Source organism: Prenolepis imparis, unplaced genomic scaffold (genome assembly GCF_030444845.1).
Source record: "Prenolepis imparis isolate NDT839.2.m4 unplaced genomic scaffold, iyPreImpa1.0 SCAF_1, whole genome shotgun sequence".
In the NCBI taxonomy this organism is placed as follows: domain Eukaryota; kingdom Metazoa; phylum Arthropoda; class Insecta; order Hymenoptera; family Formicidae; genus Prenolepis; species Prenolepis imparis.
Window position 1 is genome coordinate 16,638,206 of NW_028141159.1, and position 24,069 is coordinate 16,662,274.

General features: G+C 39.2%; 3 protein-coding genes across 4 annotated transcripts in view; 1 reads left to right on the plus strand and 2 right to left on the minus strand.

Annotated features, from left to right (window-relative positions):
- The window catches only part of Rpl29 (ribosomal protein L29), a 215,893-nt gene that overhangs the window by 98,850 nt on the left and 92,974 nt on the right, over nucleotides 1-24,069 (minus strand). The window lies entirely within an intron of this gene.
- Snx27 (sorting nexin 27) lies at nucleotides 225-10,511 on the minus strand. 2 transcript variants are annotated; one of them, XM_083032395.1, is made up of 7 exons: nucleotides 10,110-10,511; nucleotides 5,045-5,182; nucleotides 4,463-4,687; nucleotides 3,913-4,223; nucleotides 3,587-3,825; nucleotides 2,997-3,278; nucleotides 225-2,884 (listed from the first exon to the last, which is right to left on the minus strand). In XM_083032395.1, exons 1-7 carry the CDS (start codon nucleotides 10,466-10,468, stop codon nucleotides 2,816-2,818), a joined length of 1,623 nt encoding a protein of 540 aa, XP_082888521.1. In that variant the 5' UTR covers nucleotides 10,469-10,511; the 3' UTR covers nucleotides 225-2,815. The 2 variants fall into 2 exon arrangements, with proteins under 2 accessions (XP_082888521.1, XP_082888530.1); XM_083032404.1 differs by lacking the exon at nucleotides 10,110-10,511 and adding an exon at nucleotides 5,280-6,003.
- LOC145933046 (uncharacterized) overlaps nucleotides 14,189-24,069 on the plus strand; it is a 73,126-nt gene continuing 63,245 nt past the window's right edge. Inside the window, exon 1 of the mRNA XM_083032444.1 lies at nucleotides 14,189-14,817. Within this exon, the coding sequence (XP_082888570.1) occupies nucleotides 14,757-14,817 (61 nt within the window). The 5' untranslated portion in view covers nucleotides 14,189-14,756. The remainder of the gene's footprint in view (nucleotides 14,818-24,069) is intronic.

Below are 24,069 nucleotides of genomic sequence, written 5' to 3' on the forward strand. Positions count from 1 at the left end.
AATATGTATATCATGATGGCTAATGATAGATCAGATTATATCGGACAGATTATATTATACGTCGTTCAACAAAACTACATCACTAAATCTCTCACATTCCTCGATTCCTAAATGTTAGGAGATCATCCGAAGGTTCATTCGGTTCATTTATTACCAATAATATTTCGCACGCACGTATTGCTAACTAATATAACTCACACATCATTTTGCATAGTTTCTTAACAGATAGAATCTCTCTCTCTCTCTCTCTCTCTCTCTCTCTCTCTCTCTCTCTCTCTCTCTCTCTCTCTCTCCCTCTCTTTATCTCTTGACGAAACAATGGAAACTATTATTGTAATTGTCTTGCTCGCTCGATTGAGAGAATCCCTCGTGTATGCGCGAACATATCACATCGTACATATATCGATCTTGTATATTCACTGGGATACTCGCGTGTTCAATTATAATTACGTTCTATATTATATTCTATATTCCTATTATACCATTAACAGTATCATAACTATGCTGCCCTCGCGCGAGCGCATATATATATATAATATATATATAATTTTCTTCATCATACATTCTCTCGTCATTCAAATCTTTTACACACGCATTTCCCATTCATACGCTCGCCATGGATAAAGTTTAAAAACGTTAACGATATAATAATATATCTACATATCTTTCTATTTATATATCATTTGCGGAGACTGCTTGCACTTTAAGTAAGCGAACAAGTGGATCTTTAAGCGCTGCGAAAAATCAAAGTATGTATGTAGGAACAAAACTTTATATAAGAAAATCAAACGTCGCAGCGTAAACGTGATTATGTAAAAGTGTGTGTATGCAAGAGTATATGAACTTGCTCCAAATGTTCGCTTTCTACTGTGAATCTGCGCGAATCGAATGAATCACGGCACGTGACCCTGCAAAATCATTATCGCACGCAGAGCAGTGTGTGTCGCTAAACATTATTCTTATTACGTTTCTTGCTGTTTTATTATCAGTGTATCTCTCTTAACATTATTAGTGAGTATTATTTCTTCCTTTCTTCTAAAAAAAAAATAATAGAGGAAAAAATCGTGCCACGCGACCCTGTGTTACACATTGCTGTCCCGAGCCTTTATATGATCTTCCCTCCTTCCTCTACTAGATATCCCGCATATATACACATCGTAATATATCGTTGGATGACGAGCATTTTCTATCGTACATTATCACTGTAAATTTGATGACGGGAAGGAAGGAAAAAGGAGAGCCCGATAAAGTTCAACCGAGAACGCTGATCGAGAAGGAGAAAAAAAAACAGTTCTCGCGGCTCTTATTACAATATTTCGCACACTCATAATTTGCACGCACACAGTTTTACGTAATAATCGAGTCGTCGCTCTTTCGCGAGACGAGGGACTCAGTTATCGATTAATATCCTCGCCGATGTAATACGTTCATTAATCTTATTGAAACAACCGAGTTTCTTTTTCAAAAAGTATATTTTTAACATTGATATTTACAATTTCTTTTCTCTACTTTTCATTAACCCTAATATCCTATACATATGAATGAATCAATAAAACGTGTAGAGGACTGATCGATTCGTTACACATAGATTGCGCGAAACCGGCGCGTGCATTAAGAAAATCCCTGTTACGCAGGATAATTTAAAGGAAAGATAAGACAGAATCTTCTATAATGTGATTTCGATGAGCCTATAATGTGTATGATATGTATCTATTTCTTCTTTCAAAAATCCTTTTAAAATTTATCCTCTTAATCCTCAAGTCGCAAAAGATAAGAAGCTTACCGCAGAAATAAATTGGACTATATTGAGATACATGATTGATTAAAATTGCCTATACGATACCATTCGACTTAAAATATCCTGCGTAACGAATTGACGAAAATGACATACATGCGAAATGATAAAATATTGCACATTAGAAAATGCACGAGGTATATATATCGTGATATTATATACTTCCCTCGTTAAACGCTCGATCGACACACAGATCTCCAAAACGGAAGGAAAGTTTCAGGTTTCTATTAGGCGAGGAACGTTTGTGTGTGTTTATGTGTATAATTCGATCGATTCTCTCTCACCTGTAATCGAAAATTGCGCGCTATATGTGTAACAACTTATAGGCCAAAAGGATAGGTAGTTTTCTTTTTCTAGGCGGGCGACCGTATCTCCCCGTGATATAATAGCTACGTATAACTCTGTATGTGTACATTGACGTATCTTTATTCTCTCGCATGTCCTGGCACGTGCGCAATTTCGTCCTTTGTAAAAAAAAGGAGAAACAACACGCGAATCTCATCTCGACGAAACGAAAAAGCTCGCGAACTGTATATATAAAAATCAAATTTTATATTATTCTCCCATACATGTATCGAGAAAAAAGCTAGACTCTTAAGATACACGGACGAGCATGGCGTAAATTTATTCATCACATTCTGTTCTCAAACAGATCTAATTCCTATTTGCGAATGTCTCAGTATATATATCGAATGTTCGTAATTCCGGTATACAGAGGTATCAGTGTCACCGGGATGGATATTTACATTTACACGAATTTTTCCGATGTAAGCAAACGTTCTCTCTTCCGGTGCTGCATCGTAGTAATAGTGTTCTGAACGTAACAGTGAAACTAACAACAACAGATGGAAAAATCTGATATGCTAAGAGTACAGTCGCACTACGTTGAGTCGAATGATTCGGTCTACAAGATTGCTAAATTCCCTAAGTAAAAAATTTCCAACTATTTCGGAGAGATAGATACGAATGCTGGAAAAACACCGTTCATCAATCAAATGCCTCTTATCGTCGAGCATTACGTCATTCCCCTGGGTCATCCCATTTCGCTTCCTCGGCTATTCGATCGAAGCAATCCGAGAGGAACGTATACTGCAAGTACAACACGAGACCAGAAAAATATGGATAATGCGACAAATGCGCCGAATATTTCGCATATTTCCGAATATATGGCTGACAAAGAAAGAAACGCTCGTAAACTCACGTAAGGTGTGAAGACCTTGAGCCAGCGCGGCGGACGGTTGTCCTGGCGCGTGTACTGGAAGCAGAACGCCATCCCGTCTTCATCTACTTCCCATCGGGCTATGGTGCTCCATTGAAACTCCACCACTTGCGATTCCAGAGTACCGTCCTCCTTTGCAGCGTGCAGCTTGAAAGAGGCCGTTCCTACCGCAGGTATCACATGGCCTTCCTTCCTCGAGTCGCACGCGCAATGCGGGAACACGATGTCGCCGTAACCGCTCAGTTCCCTCGCCAGTTTTAGGTACTGCGGACATACAATTTCGCGTAAATGTGATAAAAATGTCTCGAAAATATACAGAAAGTCGCTTCAGCACACTCTCTTTTTCCTCGACGAAAATATCACGTGGTCACCATTTACCTGTCATTACACATCCACTAAAGAATTCAAATTCTGTGAAAATATAAAGTCCTCCACGTAAAATTAATTGGACTATTAAAAAATTGAAGACTGGATTTTTTTTCTAAAACTTAGTTTGTGAGAAGATTCTCGTTTTAAACTGTTAATTACTCAGAAATATTTGGAGTCAGGATAGCTTCTGCCACTGAACGTACCTCGTGCTTTCTGGACGCGTCTTGCAGAGCCTTTAACTGATACAATCGTTCGCCCGCGGTGATGTGACCTCTGTTCACCTCGTCGATCGTCTGCCAGAAAATCCAAGTCAATGCTTGCTCGCCCAGAGGCCTATTTACATTGAAAAGCCACCTTCTTATCGCTAGACATGTCGCGCTGGCGGTTGAGTAATTCTGAATGTATAAGGTATGCGGGTGTTCGTGAGGTTGCAGCTTCCGCTCTGAAGCATATCATAAAATCAGCAATAAGACTCTCGATTTTTATTTCATTTGAAGCTCGTGTTTGCGTTTGACAATGACTAACGTACCGAAATTGTACTCGACGATCTCGAACAGGTAAAAGTACTTGGCCGTCTCCGCGTCTAAGCCGACCCGAGAGCAAACCGCATCGTAGACGTCCTTCACCGACGCCGCTTTCGGGATCGTCACGGTGACGACTTCGCGATCCGGCAGCAGAACCTTGAGATCGACCGCCGGTCCCTGATCCCCGTCCTCCTCCAATCGATCGGTCAGAAACTCCTGCATCGCGTCACTTTCCGCTATCACCCTCACCGCGCAGACCTTCTCTAAATACTGCTCGAGACCGCGTCTCCTCGCGTCGAGCTGTTGCTCGCTCAACCTGCAAAATGTGAACAAATCTTGAGTGTCTTATGATCCTGAATTAACATTTGGTTAATTAATTTCTCGCGGGACGAAAAACACGGAAATGTGAGAAACGTAATTTGAAAATTTATACGTATTGCATATACAAATGTGTCAATGCAAGATAAATAGGACCCTTTCATTATCAATGTCTAAACGCATTTGCACGTGTCCGCGCGTGATATTATTGCGTATTATATAATCCGAGGACATTACTGGAATGGCCATTTTCCTGGCAGCTTCGGAAAATTGAAGCCTATGAACTCCTTCTTCAGCGCCATGTGCAACGCTGCAAATTCCCGATATCGGCGCGAGCACAAGTGCCTGCCGGCCATATGGACGTTGAAGACTACGTAACGCTCGTGTTTTCTCTCACGCACGTGATAATCGGGCACGCTGATCGGCAGGGATCGTTTCTCGCTGTAATCCACCGATGCATAGCTGAAGAAGGTGCAAAGATGCATTTAATATTCAATAAATATCAATATTTTTATTAGAAATATATCATAAATATATATTTATTAAATATACATTTTATTTAATATGTATTAATAATAAAATATGTCTTTAATAAAATGTACATCTTAATCGAACACAATTTAGATAAATATTAGATAAATATCGGGAGTTATTAGAATCGCCAAGGTTATTGTAACGCTTTGAGGCTCTTATCAATGAGATAGTTAGGATTTATTGAAAAATGCAAGCGATAATTTAATATGGCCTCATTCGAACTGTACTATAAACTATGACGCGTAAATACAATATTTCATCCGAATATTTTATCCCGCAAATCACCTCAAATCCTCGCAGGGCTCCAGCCTCTCTGCTTCCTGGGGCGTCACGGAGATGACGGTCAAGGTGAGAACATCGCCACCCGATTTAATCAGATCCACCACTTGCTTGTGAGTGGCGCCTTCGACGCTGACATTATTCCTGCAAACAGAAGCGACAGTTTTTTTTTTTTTTTTTTGGCGTCACGCACACAATTGTTATCGTCTTTCGTTATCGTCGATCTATAATTTAAACCGACTTTAATTGCGACTGCAGCACGCCGGTAGTATTCCATCGTCCGCGATTCTCGATCCACTCGCATTGCAGCGCGGTCATGTAACACGTCAACATATTTCATGCCGAGGATCTTATCGGCCCGCGAATTAATCTCTCGTCTAAACAGACGCGGGCGGTTGGCGATTCGCGCTAACTGTTACTGTTGCCTCAATCGATGCCGTATTTCGACGGACGATCGATCGCGCGAGAAGGGAGAAAATCTGATGCTAATGAGGATTTTCGCTCCGGCACATCCGGTTCCCGATCTGGTCGATCCGCGACGGAGATAGGAAAGAGAGAGGCCTTGGATGGGGCTGGTCGCGAGCACGTTGTGTGTCGGCGGTCCCCGATCGTTTATTCAACCAGTCGAAAGGGAATAGAATACCGGTATATATAAACGACCTTTTTCTTCTCTCTCTTTTTTTTTATATCGCAGCACGAGTTTCGAATTCCGACAGTGAAAGGACGGTCGCGATTGGCTCGGAGCGCGGAGGCACGACTCTCCCAGCAGCAGAAATCGGCGAATGTGTCGCGATCTGACCACGGATTTTCACGTCTGCGTGCGAGAAGAGGCGCGTCGCGTTTTATACATTTCGTTATCGCGTGTACCGGGTGGACCTGAATCGTACGACATGTTATTTGTCTTCTCTAGAAGACTAGATCATACGAAGTGGCCAATTGAGAGGCGACCACTTGTCGTGTGTGTATCTTACATACGGTTAAATAATTTACAATTAAATCTTAACGTGCGTTTGTAATTTTATATATATTTAATATATTATACATATTTTCTTAATTATTTTTATTAAATATTATCGCAGCAGGCGATCAGGTCAGAGTTCAATTAGATTGTAGCGCGAAAGTGAGCGTGAATAAATTTAACGTTCGGCGCTGAAATCAGTTACGTCAGGCATTGACAAATGCGAGACGCGTAGCACTCGTTAAATGCAAACTCTCCTCTCCGTGACGTTGTACGTCAACGACGTTATCTGCGCCAATACAACTTACAGAAGTATTTCGTCATCTAATGAAATTAGATTGGCAGATAAGGGGTGAAGAGAGAGAGAGAGAGAAAGAGAGAGTGGATCGGTCAATAAACGCCGCGTGTACGCTGTAATCTTGAAGAGACGTGCATTATCTTCTCTAGAAGATAATGCGCTTCTCGTAGGCGCGAGATTCACGAGATTCACTGTAATATTATAATTATTTGAATGCGCGTATGCGAGAAAGAGATAGAGAGAAAAACAATAGACAGGGCGTTTCCTTTCTTTGTACAAATTATATGTAAACACACCATAATTGCCGTTCAAAACTGTCCTTATTCACGAGCCTGCTAGTTACCGTCTAACCGAGACAACAAAGCGTAAAACTTATAATGATTCGCACCTACGTTAACGGGGCACTTAATGATTAACTCTGACATGAGTGAATAGTTGCTCGTTTTATCGGACGCGTGCAATAAGCGGCTCCTTTTAAGTAATATTCATACTTGTCGTTGCTCGTTAAACCTTCGCCTCCGCAGATCTTAGCCCCAACTACACTTTATCTAGTTTAATTTATAATTTCCGAATGAGATTACGGTGTCATTTTTTATCGCTAAAAATAACTTCTTTGACAATCGAGAAAAGAAAGACGCGTTTCGAATAACCTGTGTAATATATGCATAAAATAACTTTGTTGATTATAGAAAGAATCGTAGAAACCTACAAAAAGATTAAGCCTTTCAAGAACATTAAATACGAGTGTAACATAAGAAAAGAAGTCATAGGTACATTATGTATAAGTAACAAAAAGCGTATAATTCGCGACTGTCAGTTTCTCGCGCAAGCGATATAATTAAGAAAGTTAACGAAACGCGAAGATAAAAGGACTATTAATAAATATCTCGAAACGAAGAGGCGATAGTTCATTCAACGGAGAGACTTGAAATGTCGTTTAGATTCGAACGGATGACATAACGAATAATAAACGGCAGCGATGTCGAAGAGTCGCTGCAGGAACCGCAAAATTGGCCGAGTGAAAGGCAGAGCAAAAGTCTCGATCAATCTCTCGCGGTGATTAATGGGAAAGAAAAAAAAAAAAAATACACTCGAGGGAAAAATAAAAATATTGACAAATTATGAAATGACGATTAACAGAGTATTTCGATGAATAGACGTCCGGAGGAAAAATGTATTTCGGGATGCCGCCTCGGTTATCCTTGGCGAAGGGAAGGTCAGAGAAAAGGAAAGTATCTCACGGAACGAGAAGCTGTATAGACAAAACGTGAAATCGAGGAGCGACGGGCCACGAACCGTAAGACGGTCCTTGAACCGCGACGAAGTTTATGGGAACCTTGGACCCTACGACTCGCACATACAGTTGCATACAGACCTTTCATTCCCACAATCTCTCCGGACGCGTCGTCACAAATAAACGCGGAGCCGCTCGTTTATCGTCGCGACTATCGCAAGTAAGAGAGATGCTTGCGATATATCGATTGCATCAACACCATAATAGATTTCGTATTGTTGCTTTCTTTTTTAATCGGTCAATCTCCAATCTTGTCGAATTGTAAATCAATCTCTCGTTATATATAAAATGATTCATACTTAGATTACTTAGCTTATATTTAATCTCAACGTCACTCCTAAAATAAATGTCGCGTAAAAAAAATATATATATTTGATGTATGTCGAATATACATATATTTCTATATGGCATATTATTTTCAATTTTACGATTTTATGGTGGTCGTATGAAATATTATGAGATTCGAATTTGACGGGAATAATCCATTGCATATATATATATATATATATATATATGTATATCGTTAAATACTCTCTATGCAGTAAATTCGACCAGGACAAAGCGACAATGTTTTAAGCAAATTAGCTTTTAATTAAACAGCTTGGAGAACACAATTACTGTGCACAAGGTACGGTACCGGGTGGCTAATGATCAGGTATGCAAATCCGAGAGCACTAACGATCGCACCGACGAAAATTGCGAATATTCGCGCGAGCGCGACTTGTCAGTTGGATAGTTAACTAACTAATACAACAGTTAATTCGCGACAATAAGGATGTTCATTGACAGAATCGTCGCGTTTATCATAATTGAATATACCAACGATCGTCTCAAACGAGAAATAACTTTGAAGTATAAATAGAGTTATTTATTCATTATATTTGTCAGATCGGATTAAGATAATTGTTTAAAAATGATGATGGATCAGACTCGGAGATACGTGCTACTTCGCGCATCTTTTCGCTCGGCGAGAGCAAAATTGATAGAGAAATTTGAAATTCAAATAATCAGTTGACCAGTCTGCGATAGAGACCGGTCCTTAAGCTTGCAAATTGCGTTCGTAAATTCCTGCGAACGGATGAACATGTTTGTCACGCATCGTGTAAACTTTATCATTTTTACATCAGAATTTTGGGTGGAGTAAATGCTATCTCTCTGACTCTCTATGTTGAGAATTGTTCTGTCTGATAGATAGCATATGTTCGTCTTTTTTTTAAAACTTATTGGAAAAAAGACGAAGGTGTGCTATCTGTCAGGTAAAATTTATCAAGAGGTTGGAACAACCAGCCCTTAATAATTATTTCCACATTTTTCGACAAATATACAACATAGTAAAGATATCAGCTGATCGAAAATTGATATCAGTTAATCAGTATAATATACAGTATAAGATGTTTCAGAAAAGACATAAGAGGGATAAATTATAGTCAAGGATCGATATCGATCCTACGGGACGGTTATTACAACGCATCGAAAGATTACTACGACCAGAGCTATAATTCTGAAGAATCACGATCGTCGAGAAGCAGAGTTAGAGATTGCGAAGAGAGGTTTACGAGCAGGTAATTCTCCGCATGAATATACATATAGCTAGCGCGTTTAACTATTTCCATAGTGATATAAATAAACGCGGACTTTGTATATATGTATGCAAATGGCATAAGTGAGAGACGCGTTATTCCGATTGGTTGAGCGAAAAAACAAAGTCCAGATACATTTATTATCGTCGTAGTTTGCAAGTCGATGACATTTAGACATTCTTGGCGGAGGCAGCACGCGAGTCGCAGATGCGTACGTGTTTATCGAAAGATTTTGGAGGAAAAATGTATGACGTTAACATTAAACAAAAAATTGTTGGAGTCGGCTTTTTCTCAAATCGAAATTTCATATAAATTCATGATTTAAGAATATAAATTATATTCGTATATTTAAAATCGCTTTAAACATTTTTCGTCGACAATCTCGAAAATAAACGCGTGCGCGTTGCTTCTCAAGAATATCTAAATGATGACTTGCACGGAAACGAGAAATGTCATAACATGTTGATTATCAGTGATACAATAATAACAGTCGAATTTGATTTATAATTGTTACACAGAGCACGGGATTTAAATCTTGTTTTGAATTCAATCTACACATCCTCCTTCTGCTCTATATTCTACAGAGATTCTTCATTTATCACAGAATTATAATCCCATAGGATTCCCCATAGATCCTTTCTACTCGCGCATCGTCGCCTGTTCGTTCTTACACTCGTGCTGCGAAATAAATAACGTGTATCAAGGCCGAATCTCGCGCCGTGTTCGCCGTCCAGTTATAACGAATTGACCGACGCAATTTTTGGCGCACAGCCCGAATACGATTGCATCAGTCGCATCGGAGCGGATCGAGGCGAGGAAGCGAGGTCCTGGCTAAAGAGTCTCCTGAAGACGGGTTTATCTGAGAAGCGAAGAACGAGAGAAGAGAGCACGAGAAAGGTAGGATAAGACAGACGAGGGACACGAGTTTCCTCTTTACTCACACTTCGAGAATACGGTCGCCCTTGCGGACGCCGGCCTTCTCGGCGGCGCCTCTCGGCAGCACCGCGCTGACATGCTGAAGAGGCGCGTACAGCTCTCCGTTGATGCTCCGTAGCTGTCCACCCTCGCTGACCTGGCCGCGTACGTTGAACCCGAAGCCCGTCTCGGTCTTGTAAATGGTTACGCATCGCGGACCCTGGCCGACCGGGTCCTGGCGGTCCTGGGCGGCCACCGCTGGCGGATGCTGCGGCACCCGAGCGGCATTGTTGTTCACCATTGTCACGGTCGTCGCGTTGTTCCTCGCACTGCCGTCCTGGTTCGTCGCTGCCAAGCGGTGCACCTCCGACTCGCAATCCGCCATCTTGCACTCTGGCCGCCCATTCACGTCGACCACTACTGCTTGCTCTAGGGATGAATCCTCGAACCGGGAACTCGTATCGAGAGATGCGTACGTAAGTATCTCGGGGTCGAACGTGCAACGATACATCGTTGGAGCGAAGCGCCGATGAACGATATGTCGATATGTTCAACTATCGATACCAGGATTGGTACGTATATGCCATGATATGGTGATGAAAAATATAAGGGAAGCAAAAGAAATTGATAGAATGTGCTCCTTGATAAGGCATTAAACTTGAAATTTAATTTTCTTTGGAGTAATTTTTATTTTTGGTAAATTAGTAGAATGAATCGTGTCTTAGTGATGAGTCTTCTATGTCTGCTAAATCTGTCGAGATTTCACAGAATTCTGGGAGAAATTACTTCGCTTCTATAGAGAAGATGAAAAGAATCATAATTTTCCATTAAAATCTCTCGATTTTCTTCGATAAATGAAAACTTTCTTGAATTTATTAATAATATCGCACGCGAATCTGAAAGACGTGGATGTAGGTGTCGTCTCGTACATAGAATCGCTGTAAACGTCGTCTTGCCGCCTTTCATCTTTTGCGGTCATTGATCTTTGCCGCCTCTGTCGGTAGCACAGCTGAAGCCAACAGATGGAGTCGGTCTGCTGTGAGAATTGCTGCTGGCAATATTGTTGATGGTCACCAAGAACGTGCTGCCATCAGCTATTCGAGTCTTCGATCCAGCTGTGAATGATTCATCAGACGCGCGCAAATGTGAGATCTAATTTATTTTTCATTCTTTATTTTCGATTCTCTGCTGCACATCTTTAAATAATAGAGGCGCGTGACGATAATAAGATTATTAATGAGATAATAACGAGTTCTCTTCTTCGTCTTTTCAGAGCAAGATATAAGTGTCGTTAGAAATATTTATATAATCGCGCATTTGATTTTTTTGTATCTTTACGTTAAAACTTTTTATTTGTGAGTGCTTTTTCAATGTAGAATAATACAATAGATATCAAGCAGTAATTTATTATTAAATCATCGACAAATTATATTGTTCCGCTTTTGTTAATCAAAGAATTATTTCATTACTTTTTAAAGCCTGATATATTTTGATCAAATTATATTACTAACAATAAGTAAAGCAAATTTTATTCTTTTAAAAGGATATAAAAATCTTTTTAATAATGAATAAATAATAGTAACTGATAAATAATAAATAACGATTTTACTATATAATAAAATAATTTAAACATTTGTCGCGTAAATTTCATTAAGTACCGCGAAGCTTACAGGTAAGCCGTAGCAAGTGGTTTACTTTAATTTTGATCGTACACGTACATCCGCGACATTTAATTCCCATCACGCAACGTGTACACTCATATGTTATACAGGCGTAAAGGATTTAATCTCTATGTTTCTCTACATGCATATATATTACCTTCTTTTATTCACAGTCGTTCGTATATAATTACTTTGCGTAAAAACACGTGATGTTATTACAAAGCAAATTTGACGCATGTTTCGCGCTGCGCATTTTAAAGATAAACGCACATCTTCCCTGCGATATCTAACATACGCGACACACTTGTTTGTGTCAAAAGTTTTGAAAAGAAATATTTTAAATATTTCTCTCTATTTCTGTGTTTTCAGTATATTTTCTCTGTGACAACAGTTCTGTATATAAAACTAATATAGTTGTCAAAAATCTTTACATTATAACTAACGTATTCCAAGTGTAAAGACATTTCTTTGTCTTTGCATTTTTTCAAAACGTAATCACGTCTTCTCCGGCCTTTCTCTTGTATCCTTCTATTTTATATTTTACCCACAAATTTACGGTACATCGCGTGTTAATCGTCTCGGCAACGTGTTACATTTACGGTTAATATCAATTACTAATTAAGGGGCAACTGACCTTTATTATACAGTGTCACAGCATCAGCGAAGCGAAGCGGAAAGATAAGTTATATCGCTCCTAGTCTCTACAAACTGAAACAGCCAAAGTGACGTTAACGACATCATGATATTACATTCTTGTACGAGAGAATATTATGCAGCTTGTGTGTATGTGTGTGTGTATGTGCTTGTGTATGTTTGTAACGGAAGTGGCGTCACATCAAGTGCAAAGGTGACACAAAAATTTGCTCGCATTTTATTTTTCACGTGCATACGTATGCGAAGCATAGTATACAAAGTAAAAAGTCGACGCGTGTTCTGTCACTCATATACAAGCATAATTGTTGCATAGCTTAGAAAGTTTTATTTCTCTCGTCACATAGAATTACGGTAACAAACTTTAATCCAGCCGCGTTTATTTACACAAACTTTTTTTTATTCACAAACTTTCAGAGAGACGTAGTATGCAATTTTCTTCTTATCCGCGAAAAAAAACTCTCTTTCTATTCTCTCCGTATAAAATATATATTTGAATAAAAATCCGACCTTTCTCTTTTTTTCTCCTCCGTTTCGCTATACTTGTCAATCTCCATTTTTAGGTCCGAAGGCTGTCAAATTTCGACGAGAATGGTTGGATCTGGAAAAACAGTGAGTGAGGGGGATAGTGACAGAAGTGTATATGTGTATGAGAGAGAGAGAGAGGGGGATGAAGGCTAGGGGGTTGCGTATTCGCGTAGGGGGAACCGACTGGCCTTTCACCTGCAGGAAATCCTATGATTGATGCCACATGGCACAATGTTACTGCTGCATTATATACACGCGCACACATTGTATGCACTCCCCGATAACTATGGCGCGAATGCATACTGCAATAACTCGATATGTAAACCGACGTACGCGTTGCATTACGTCCTGATGAAGGGGAGCGCTAAACGCGTTTACGCCGCTTCGTCAACGGACCCTGCCCAAACGTATGTAAACATACATTCTCGCGAAATATATGTAATTTACTAAAGGAAGCGCGTTTTCGCGTTTTTTCCCCACCCTTTTTATTTCACGTTAGTGATATTCATGGCGTCGTATTTTTTGCGCAATTTTATTCGGGAGCAAAATTTCTTAGAAGTGAATCCTTTGACGTATCTTTGTATATGTGTGTGTTTTTCGTAATTAAAAAGTTTAAATTACATTTCAACAAATATTTCAATAAATCAATTTTCTTAACTACTTATCGCTTGTGCTACGAACTTTACGATTGCCATGATGAAAGTAATGAAGAATTTCTTAATTAAAACGGATAATTTATTCGTACGCAAATATTATAATAATTTATATCCTCTCCAAGTGCGGTAGAATGTCGATCGGCGGAATATTAAACTTTAATTGTTTTCTTCGAATACGACATCGAAAGATACGTATTCATATTGGCCACTGAAAAAATATCGATTTAATTAAAACACTTCACCCTTCATCTTTAAACCGAAGAAATTTTTAAAAAACACTCGAAGGAGAGATTGATCCAGAGCTTTAATTAAATTCCAACAGTAGGGTGTCTCGCGGATAAATCGGCAGCGCGACATCTCTTACAAATTAATTTTTGCAAAGTATGAGAAGCGGTTAACGATTGGACTCGCGACTCCGATCTGATCGGACAAGAGTGGTCCCTTTTGCGACGAGCGTCTCGACGCGCCGAATTTCGAAGCGTCGCGGACGTCCAGCGGCCCGCTGCATCCGGAGCATCCGCCCACAGACGCGCACACGTGACGCGGGATGTATCTGGCGCGGCGCGGCGCGACGCCGCGCGTCGCCACTGCTGCAGAACGGCCGTATAACGTAGAGAAAGTCAGTCCCGACGTTAGCGCCGCAACAGACGTAAGTGGTTAGGACGCGCCTCCTTGTAAAACCGCCCTCTCTTCTCCCACCCTCTCTCTCTCTTCCGGTACCATCCGTGGCGTATTCCGATTACAATCGCGCGGGGGATCTGTATACGAGAGAGAAAGAGAGGAAAAAAAATTAACGGATAACCGCGCCGACATAGTTCTCTCGCGAGGGACAAGTAAATGAGAGGTACTCTCGACGAGAAGAAGAGATCTTTGTTTTTCGACAGTGAGGGATCGAGATCGATCCTCCTTCGGTTGTGTTAAGGGTTACCAAGAGCGATCAACGACGAAGGACCGTCCGACGAAGGAAGCGGGTCGGTGCACATAGTGCCTTTTTTTCGTTTTTTGCGCGGGCCATCGTCTCTCTTCCGGTCCCGCCCCTACCACCGGGTGGCTCCATCAGTCCGATCTCCCGCCAGGTCCCGCGGAGAAGACCGTTCCAAAGTGGCTGGGTGACGCTCTTTCCCTGCTTGTCGCGGGTGCATCATATATCCTTCTCGCAGACATCCCCGGTCGCAGCATGCTTTCGTCCCCGAGGGCTTTCCCGCCGATTCTCGCCGTGGCGCTCGTCGTCTGCATCGGTGAGTGTTACGTCAGATCACTTTTGTTTCGAATAAGTGTAATATACATCGAAGAAATCAGTCTCGACGAAGATTAATAGAGCGCAAAATATAGAGAGGAATATATAGCTTCTTTTTTTTATTCGTCGAGAAAGAGCTATTGATATAAAATCGTGAGTGACAGTTGCGTGTTTGTCAGATTCGGGTGCGACAAAGATTATCCGAAAGTGCGTAATGTGGATCCCTTCAGAAAGGGGAGGAGTCGTGAAATATGTGCGATGTAATATTCAAACATCATAAATAAATGTCATGAAGAAAAGATAAGATTATTTAATTTTATCTTACGATCAAAATGTTTGCGTGAAGAAATTAATAGTTTTGTGATAATTAAAAAAAAAAAACAAAGATTCTCGGAAATAAATAATTATGATATTTTAATTTTATATTACTCGGTATAAAATAAAAAAATACTGTAAATAAATAGCAAATAGTTCGTTGTAGTTGTAAAAAACAAGATCGATCACCATTTCGCAGAAATAATCAGGTTTACTCAATTTAATATCGGCAAGTAATTAACGCGATTCTACGTATTGACCGTATTTCGTTCGCCGAAAATCATTGCGCTTCAATCATTCGCGTATGTTTATTTAACAAGGCACATTTATGTAATTACTTGCTGTTTAGTAAAACTGTAACTAAATTCTTCCTTTTATGTGTGTGCTTTTTTTATGTGATTGTGTTGCGAGGTAAATAATGACTCTCTGAAGGATCATTAATTATCGCGAAAGATATAAGAATGAATTAAATTTTTCTTAATTCTGTTGGGAGAAGGTCTCCTTCTTCATTATATTATAATGGAAATTTATTTTAATTCAATTAATTAACAATTAAGAGAAAAATACGTCTTTATTCGCAATAAATATAATTTTGTCGGACATCCGATTCCCTGGATAATTTCGAATTAAACGAAGTCTCGGCATTACGATTATTACAGCGATTCCTTGCCATGTGACATTTTAACGAGAAAAATGGCGACGGCTCGTTAAGGAGCAGAATTCGAGGAACGTTGTCATGCTTCGCGACATTTATCGAAATCTCTGAACTTTCTCGATAACGAGCGATTATTCCGTCCGAATATCCATGCTTTCATGAAATCAACACGCGACTGGACGCTAGAGATCGCGGCTAATTAAATTTTCAACTGTCCCGCATAAGTGAGAACAGCGAGACGTTATAAATGAAACGGAGGTTGAATTACGCAACCGACAGCGAATTGTGATTCCGCCTGACAAGAGAATCGCTATTTGAATAAATATGTAAGATTAAAAAACGTATGCGAGGAGTTTAAAATTTTTAAACAAGTACTTTGCTCGCGAGAGAATGGATTTTTCGGCTCGATGGAGGGAGATATATGATTCGCGCTTGTAATAAAATCGTAGGCGAAGTGATTTTAATACTTTTCTATATTTTCTCGAATAAGAAAAACGATGTAGAATATAATGTAGGGATTTTATTTTGAAATGTATATGATTTCTCGAAAAATATATATATGTACTATTCTCACTTCCTCTCGATCGATCTCATCTCGTCTCGAAGGATTATGCGCACAGTTGCATATCGATGATCAATTTACGCGGATTATAGCATCGACGAAATTCGTGTATTTCGGAAAGGACATACTCACCTCTACCACATCCAGTATTTATCTCGATTCAACTCTCTTTCTATTAATAATAATAGCGTAATCTCATTTGGACGAAATGATTTTTCTCAAGTATTACATCCGCTCGCCGCACCTGAAAATCCGACGAATGAAATTGTACGTCGAGGATTAGCACGATTATACCGTCGGATTACATTGCGAGAAAAGTCAGATCTTCCGGAATTGGATGAAAGCTGCGTTGTAGTTTCTTTGCGCGTAGAGAGCAAATGGTCGGTGTAAAATTGGACGTATTTGCACCGAATTTGCGGGGAAGAAACGATACCTGTCAGAGACCGAGATTTCAAATCTCTGGCAAAGTATTGGTCGAATTAATGACGGTGATAAAATTGCTCCGTCAAAGAACCTTTCCGCAAGCATTGGTTGAAATTAACTAAAATTCGCGATTTTCTAATTTGAATTAAATTATAATTCAACGATATTTTCAACAATATATAAACGAGAATATATAGTAGAATAATCCTGCGTTAATCATCGAAGCTGCGTTCGTTTTCCCACACTTGCGGAGGCAATCGCGTAATGGACGTACACATCCTTTTTCGCGGGCGTATTATCTAGAACGATGAATATATGGAATCGCGAACGTCCCGTCCACGGGACGGAAACTGATAATCTCGTAGCGGACCCAGGAACTCTCTCTATTCAACGGTGAAGCGCGCGATACGGCGTCGTAAATATACAAGAGATGCGCAACCGTGAGCCTTTATCGCTTTATTACTTGGAGCATCCGCGCGCGAAGGATTACAAAACGAGGGCCGGATAAATCTGTACCTAATCCTCGCTCGCCAGCGAACATAATCGCTGTCCTGCGAAGATATTCTCCTCCCCCGCGTCATGAATACAATTGTTTACCTTTCGCGGGGATTTGTATTTAGATAGGATAATTCGTATCAGCGTATCTTCTATCGAAGCGAAATAATTAAATGCTAGTATAGTTGCATATTTTTCTGTAAGACCTGCTTTAAACGATATACAATTCATGATAAAAAATTCGAGATAGAAATCTATTTATAATTTTATATGTAATATAAAAGAAAAAATTATATATTCGATGAATTAAAGTATATATACATATTGGTATACAATGTATAAAATATGTATTAGAATACACGTACAATAAGTGTGCACACAATAGTAAATAGATTTCTCTCTCTCTCTCTCTCTTTATTGCCAATTATATAGATCGCTTGAATGAACTGGACATTTGAATTATTATTTTATTTCAAAGGCTTTTAAAAAGCACGCGCATGTTTTAACTTTTGCACTTTTAGAAAAAGTGTATACACGTCATAAACCAATACATTTATATTTGATGAAACATCAATATACTCTGGATCTCCATTCTGGCAATGTTTATCGTTATGCGAAATTTTGTCCCTTTACTCGTCCATTTCATAGCAAGCTAATCGAAATCGGATATACATATACTATATGTTAGGTACATTCGCGTGTTTTGAAGTCGAAAATACATATATAGCTTTGAAAAAATAGGTCGGGGAAAATGTCTATACGTTTGAACGAATTTCCGCGGCCCCTTTTCCTTTGTGTCGTCGTGTTCGATGCTGTTAATCTCCGATTGATGGTGCATCGGCGGTCGATGTAGAGTGACAGAGAAAAAAATCAGCGATAACCCCGATTCGTAAGATGACAGCAACAATTTGTGCCTTGATTTTTGAACCGAATTGAATTTCGATTGTTCGATTTTCTAGGATACGATCGAAGCTAAGTTCGCTCGCCTCGGGGATTAATCGCGGAAGCTGTGAAATTATCATTTATAACGTTTCACATTAACGCCTATATCGCCTCATATATTACCTTTATCGAAGCCGGCTGGTAAGCAGCTGCATAATCTCATTCATTGCCGTTGCATATCGATTTCGGATTCCGTTTCGTGATATATTTTCTCGCGTTCATCAGTACATCCGTTTAATGATATATTTGAAAGCCTCATTTTGCTACTGTTGATAATTTCACAATCGAACTCTTCGCAAATTACGGTCACGAGAAGAGTAAATGGTTTAATTAAAAAGTCACATTTTTTAATTAAAAAAATTATCGAACATTTATGTCTCTTTATATTGTTTGAAATTAATGAAGAAATATTTCTGATTTGAAATATTGATTATGTCTTGCTTCAATTGCTTAATATTTTTACGTGCCTTTTTTAAAATTCAGATTTGTAAAAATATCACATTTTTAAATTAATTGAAGAATATGTGGAATGTTCTCTTTGTATTGTTTGAAATTAGTGAAGAAGATATATTCTTGATCCGATATTTTCGTCGAGGAATTTCGGCTGCGTCCAAGTATGTACATTTACTAAATCTTCGGTAGGTACATAGACAGCGCGATGAAATGCTATTTCTCTTTGTAAATGTAATACCATTTACGGGAGATGTTAATATCATTTTGTCAGCTGTCTATAGCGAGAGCGAATAACAAAGGAGTAGAAGCAACCCCGTCTTTCTTCAAGACATATATTCCCCGCGCAATGATATTACTGTAGGAACGCGTCTCTCTTCTCGTTTTCTCTTTTTCGCGGTTCTTATCATTTCTTTCCATACTTATATCGCGCTTTGCGCTGACGTCGGCCTTATTTTCAAGAACGCCAGTTACTACCAGTTTCTTCAACTCGAAATCGGCTTTCGCGATGTTTTTCATCGTCGTCGATAAATATAATACTTCCTCCCCCGATGTATCCGTTTATCTCATTCAACATCTCGTCGCTGCACAAGCTTGTTATTTTTTAACACAAGTGCATCTCGCACTCCGAACAATTCACGAGCCACTTCATCGATCCGCGAAGTTTCTATAAAGGCCGAATTCATCCAAATCTCTGGATTTATCTCTCCGGAAAAAAAAAGATTGGAAAAGCGTAAAACCGACCGACATCTTTCGCTGATGTCAAATTTGTGACGGCCACTTAATCTTCCGGGGATCGCGAGCGGAATACACGAGTGTCGGCCATTGTTAACGAGGGAAACTGGACCACTGTTCGGTGAAATTAGAACATCATCGTGTCATGCAAGGTTACCGGATCTGACAGCCAGATCGGACAGTCGACGACGCAATTCATTATCCTCCGGGATCGTCTCAAAATATCGTCTCCATAATTTAAGCGCGATGCGCGTCGAATATGTGTATTCGCGAAAGCCGGAGAAATTTAGACTCGTACTACTGTGTATATATGGAATTTACATACTTAGGATAAAATACACTTTCGCGTTTCCGTCGCTCGCTCTTTCGAGTATCAAATGAATTGCGTTCGTTTCCACCAGTCAAACGAACGCTCGTTCGCTCACAGAGCTTGATGTATATTTGAGAAAATAAGATGTTCCTTTTCCTCTGTTCAAGCGATTCGAAACAAGTCGTTCTCAAAGAGTAATTTTCGTCATTGGTAAGAGAAATCGCGAAGTCGGACTAGTTACAAATGCATCTGATCCAAACGGTGCATCTCGAAGCGATTCAATCTCCAATCGAAAAGATCGTGAAAATCGCAAACGAATATACAGAAGAAACAGAACGTTTGCAAGCATGATTAAAGATCCTTTTATCTCGATCTTTTTACTCGCGAGCGCAATATATAAAACGCATTTATTTTTCGGGAAGGCTAATACAAGAAACAAAAATAATAACTTTTACGGGAAGCATTTAAACGAGCGTTTTAGCTATAAATTTAGTTTGATCATTTAGCGGAATAACGGGTGTGAAGGGTCTAAAAATCTCTCCCACAAAGGTCTTCCATAATCATGAGTTTGTCGAGCTCTCGATATTCATATATCGGCATCTATTTTCGTGACACTTTGTTGGTTCACGTAGAATAATAGGATCGTGACTGTGTATACATTCTATCCTCATATATGTTTGCTATTGTAATCTTGTCGATGACGTCATTGGTGCCCGATGACGTAGGGATGTGCATTTCTATAGTACTCTAATGAATTTAATAATAATCGACTAATTAATAAATAACTAATAAATATAATTTAAAGCCTATCGACATAAAAAATAAATATTAAAGGGCATCGCTCTATATATATATATATATATATATATATATATATATAAATTAATTAGGGTAAGATATTGTTATCTCTTTTCGTCCTAATTTAAACAGAAAATGATTGAGATTATTGCTCGAATCAGAAAATGCTTAAAATATTTGGTTTTCTATAATAGAAAAATTCTAAAATAAAAAGAGCGTATATTGAAAGAATTAACATATCGCCAATCGTAACAAAATTTATTCGGCTCGCCTATTGTGCGATAAAGTTTTTTTAGAGATTTTATTCATTTTCTGCGAAACACTGCATGTAGGAATAACCGCGCGTTAAAAAGTATACAGCCTCGACGATGTATCGACAAATCGAACATGGCTTAAAACTTCACGGCAAGCCGGAAGTAATGCATCGAGACGAAGAGTTCAATTCCGCTTGGAACGTACGCGACCCAGTTCAAATGTAGACTGCTGTCATACACAGTGCGCTCTTCACAATACCTCCCTCTACTATATAGTAGTTGCTTCCCACAGTTGCGAATTCTTCAACTTTATCTTTTACGACATTGCGAGTCAAACATATTGAGCGTACACAAAAACACAAAAACATACACACAGGACACACACACCATTGACGAAATTTCGCATAAACTTCTGTTCCCATCTCGCTTTGCATTTATTATCTCGCACGAGTATATATACTGTTCTTTAAAATTCCCTTAATCCGAAACAACGCAGTCGCTAATGAAATAACTTACATTAGAAACGCAATCGCGCCGCGCGCTGAAACGAGCTTCGCAATTGAATTTGTAATTCTCCGAGAGCGGTTTAAAGACGCGTTTCTCCGCAAGAGCGGAGAGGCCGGATAGATAAAACTAGAAAATCAGGCACGTAGTTTCGCTTTACGTCACGGTGGTGGATTCGATACTGACCTATTAGCTTAAAGTAATTTCCGTTTAATTTTGGAGCTTACAGACGCTCCGAAACTCTGGAGTATGGTGTGTGTGTGTGTGTGTGTGTGTAAGCGCTGATAAAGCTCTCTGCTTCTGTGTGTCTACCGTCTTCGCATTCATCCCTTTCTATTTCTTCTCTCCCTTTTTCTTTCTCCTTCTCTCTGTCTCGCCTTCGATCTATCCACTTGGTGGCCGTGTGTCGCTTAATGGGCTTTTAATATCGCGCGGCCAATCTACTAATGCTTAGATAATGAGCCGTATTTTGCCGCTGTCTCAGGGACAGCAATTGCCAGCGCGTCAAAGACACCTGATCCTTTGGATGATTATATAAGAAAGGCTAGGAAAGAATCCAGATGCTCTTGAAATATATTGACTTTTAAAAATATGATCACCTCTCGGTATCCCTTTTTCATCATAAATCTTGTCATCAATAACGTTAAATCTGAATTACTGACATCGAAAATAAAAAGAATATTTTTTAGATACTTTTGAAATATATGTAAAATATGGCAAATTTTAAAAGAGAAATATATTATAAAAGTTAAACACTTTAAAGAGAGAGAACAAATCTTACTAATGAACATACATATGTATCTAGTTTAAATAAAAAATGTAAGTCGTAAAAAAAACAGTATTTAAATATTTTACTGCATACAATGAGAGAAATAATTATTTCAATTGATTATTCTCGTTGTTTTTAACGAAAAATACACATTTGACATATTTATTTCTGATTTGTGTATGTGTATACAATTCGTAAATATTACAAATATTATTTTAATTAACATGCGAGTTAATTATTATTTCACATTGAGCATTTATAATTTAGCGGGCAACAATAAATAATTGATGTCGGTTTTTATTTTCTATTTCGAGTAGCATTTTTGTCTATCTCTGGTGTATAAATGTAGTGTGTCGAACTTTTCCCTCTTACTCGTCACTTTTTATCTCGAGCACAAAATCTATTTACAATGGCGTGTAATATCGCGCGACCCCGCAAAATTATTGCAAAAGAGATATCCTGGGACGTGACTCCTTAGTGATAGGAGGATTCGAGGTCGCGCGGAGAACGGACGACAATAATTCATCGTGTTTGCTCGCGGCACGTAACGAAGGCTCGGTGAACCGATGCGATTCGAGGGGCTTACAGTGAAAGAGCTGCATTCTCGAGGTGACCCTTCTCAACCCCGATCGCATCGCGTCGCGTCCATCCCCGACCCTCTTCCCTCCCGCCTCGCAAGTCCACTTTCAGCACACAGCAGGTCGGAAACTTGATAAAACTTCCGTCGAGAATTTCAGATACTTCTCGCCGTCGCGGAACCACACGGCGCGATCTTTTTGTTGTCGCGTCTTCTCTCCCAGGGCAATCATTTTTCCCGCGCGCCAACGCCGTCCTACTTGTCGACACCGTAAGACGCTGTTTTGCACGTCGAAGCGGCGTAAAATTGGAAAATAATGGCCCTCGCCGAATCCCCCGACGCGGCGTCGCACATCAGATTTTTAGATTAAAAGGCGCGTCCGGGCGTTTCTCGACGGCTCGTTTTTCCTTTTGTGCGGACTTGACGTTTCTCCGACAATAAATGACGCGGCGGGTATCCATCTCAAATATTGACCGTAAATATCAAACGTATACCTATATAATACATATATCTGCTGAATGCATTTATAACATGCAATCTTGATGAATCTCAATTCTGCTTTATCGTAAACTTTTCACTCGTTAATTAAAATTATCACACATTATCGTTTCATATTAGATGCTGATCGTTTCAGATTAGATTTTGTTGAGACGAATTAAATAAAATCGGCGAAAAGTCTTTGTGAATTTTTTCTTAAACTTCGAACAGCGCATAAGAATATAGTTGGACGCTACTTGACTTAGTTAATAAATTATTTCTGCGTAATTATATTAACGCGGGTTAACATGTTTTTCAAGAATTTCAGCATCTTAGGGAAGCCATAGTCGAGCGCATATAACGCGCACTAATACGTTTACTGCATTATTAGGGAATAACTTTCGCACGAACATACATACCTATATATAATATACATATATTATATACATAATGTATAATCTTCGTAAAGTAAAGTCTTAATTTAAAGCCCGCGGGGGCGCAATAAGTTACAACGTCACTCGCGTCTTTCGCGTGCCGCAAATTCTTGTAAGTTAATTTCTACCACGCCAACCTCGTCAACTTCGTCTTTCTGTTTGACGTTTATTTTATATTGGTCTTTTGTCTTGCATGGAGAGCGGAATGTTGCGTGACTCACGGAATAATTCGATCAAGCGGCATCAACAGTTTTGTTGTTACTTTGCGTATCTATCGTGCGCGCGACTCCGGCAACATTCAACATTTATTTAGCAAGAAATTTGGTTGCCAAATTAATTGCATCTGATATTTCGGGCATGTATAAATAATGCATAAAGTTTTTTATTTCTTTTTTTTTTTTTAATCGCGTCCACATTGATTGCAGCTCCATCGAAAATATATTCGCGCAACGAAAGAAATTTACATAATAATATATATAATTTATAATATATATGTAAATAGGTGAGATCTATATTCAATTCGTAATAATATGGATAATCAGCGCGAAGCGAA

Bases quoted from the DNA above. Each gene is read 5' to 3' on its own strand.
- Snx27 (XM_083032395.1), bottom strand. From the start codon at position 10,468: ATGGCGGATTGCGAGTCGGAGGTGCACCGCTTGGCAGCGACGAACCAG. The intron at 3,826-3,912 runs GTACGTTAGTCA...GATATGCTTCAG, and splicing joins GATCGTCGAGTACAATTTCG to AGCGGAAGCTGCAACCTCAC. The intron at 3,279-3,586 runs GTACGTTCAGTG...GTATGTCCGCAG, and splicing joins ACGCGTCCAGAAAGCACGAG to TACCTAAAACTGGCGAGGGA.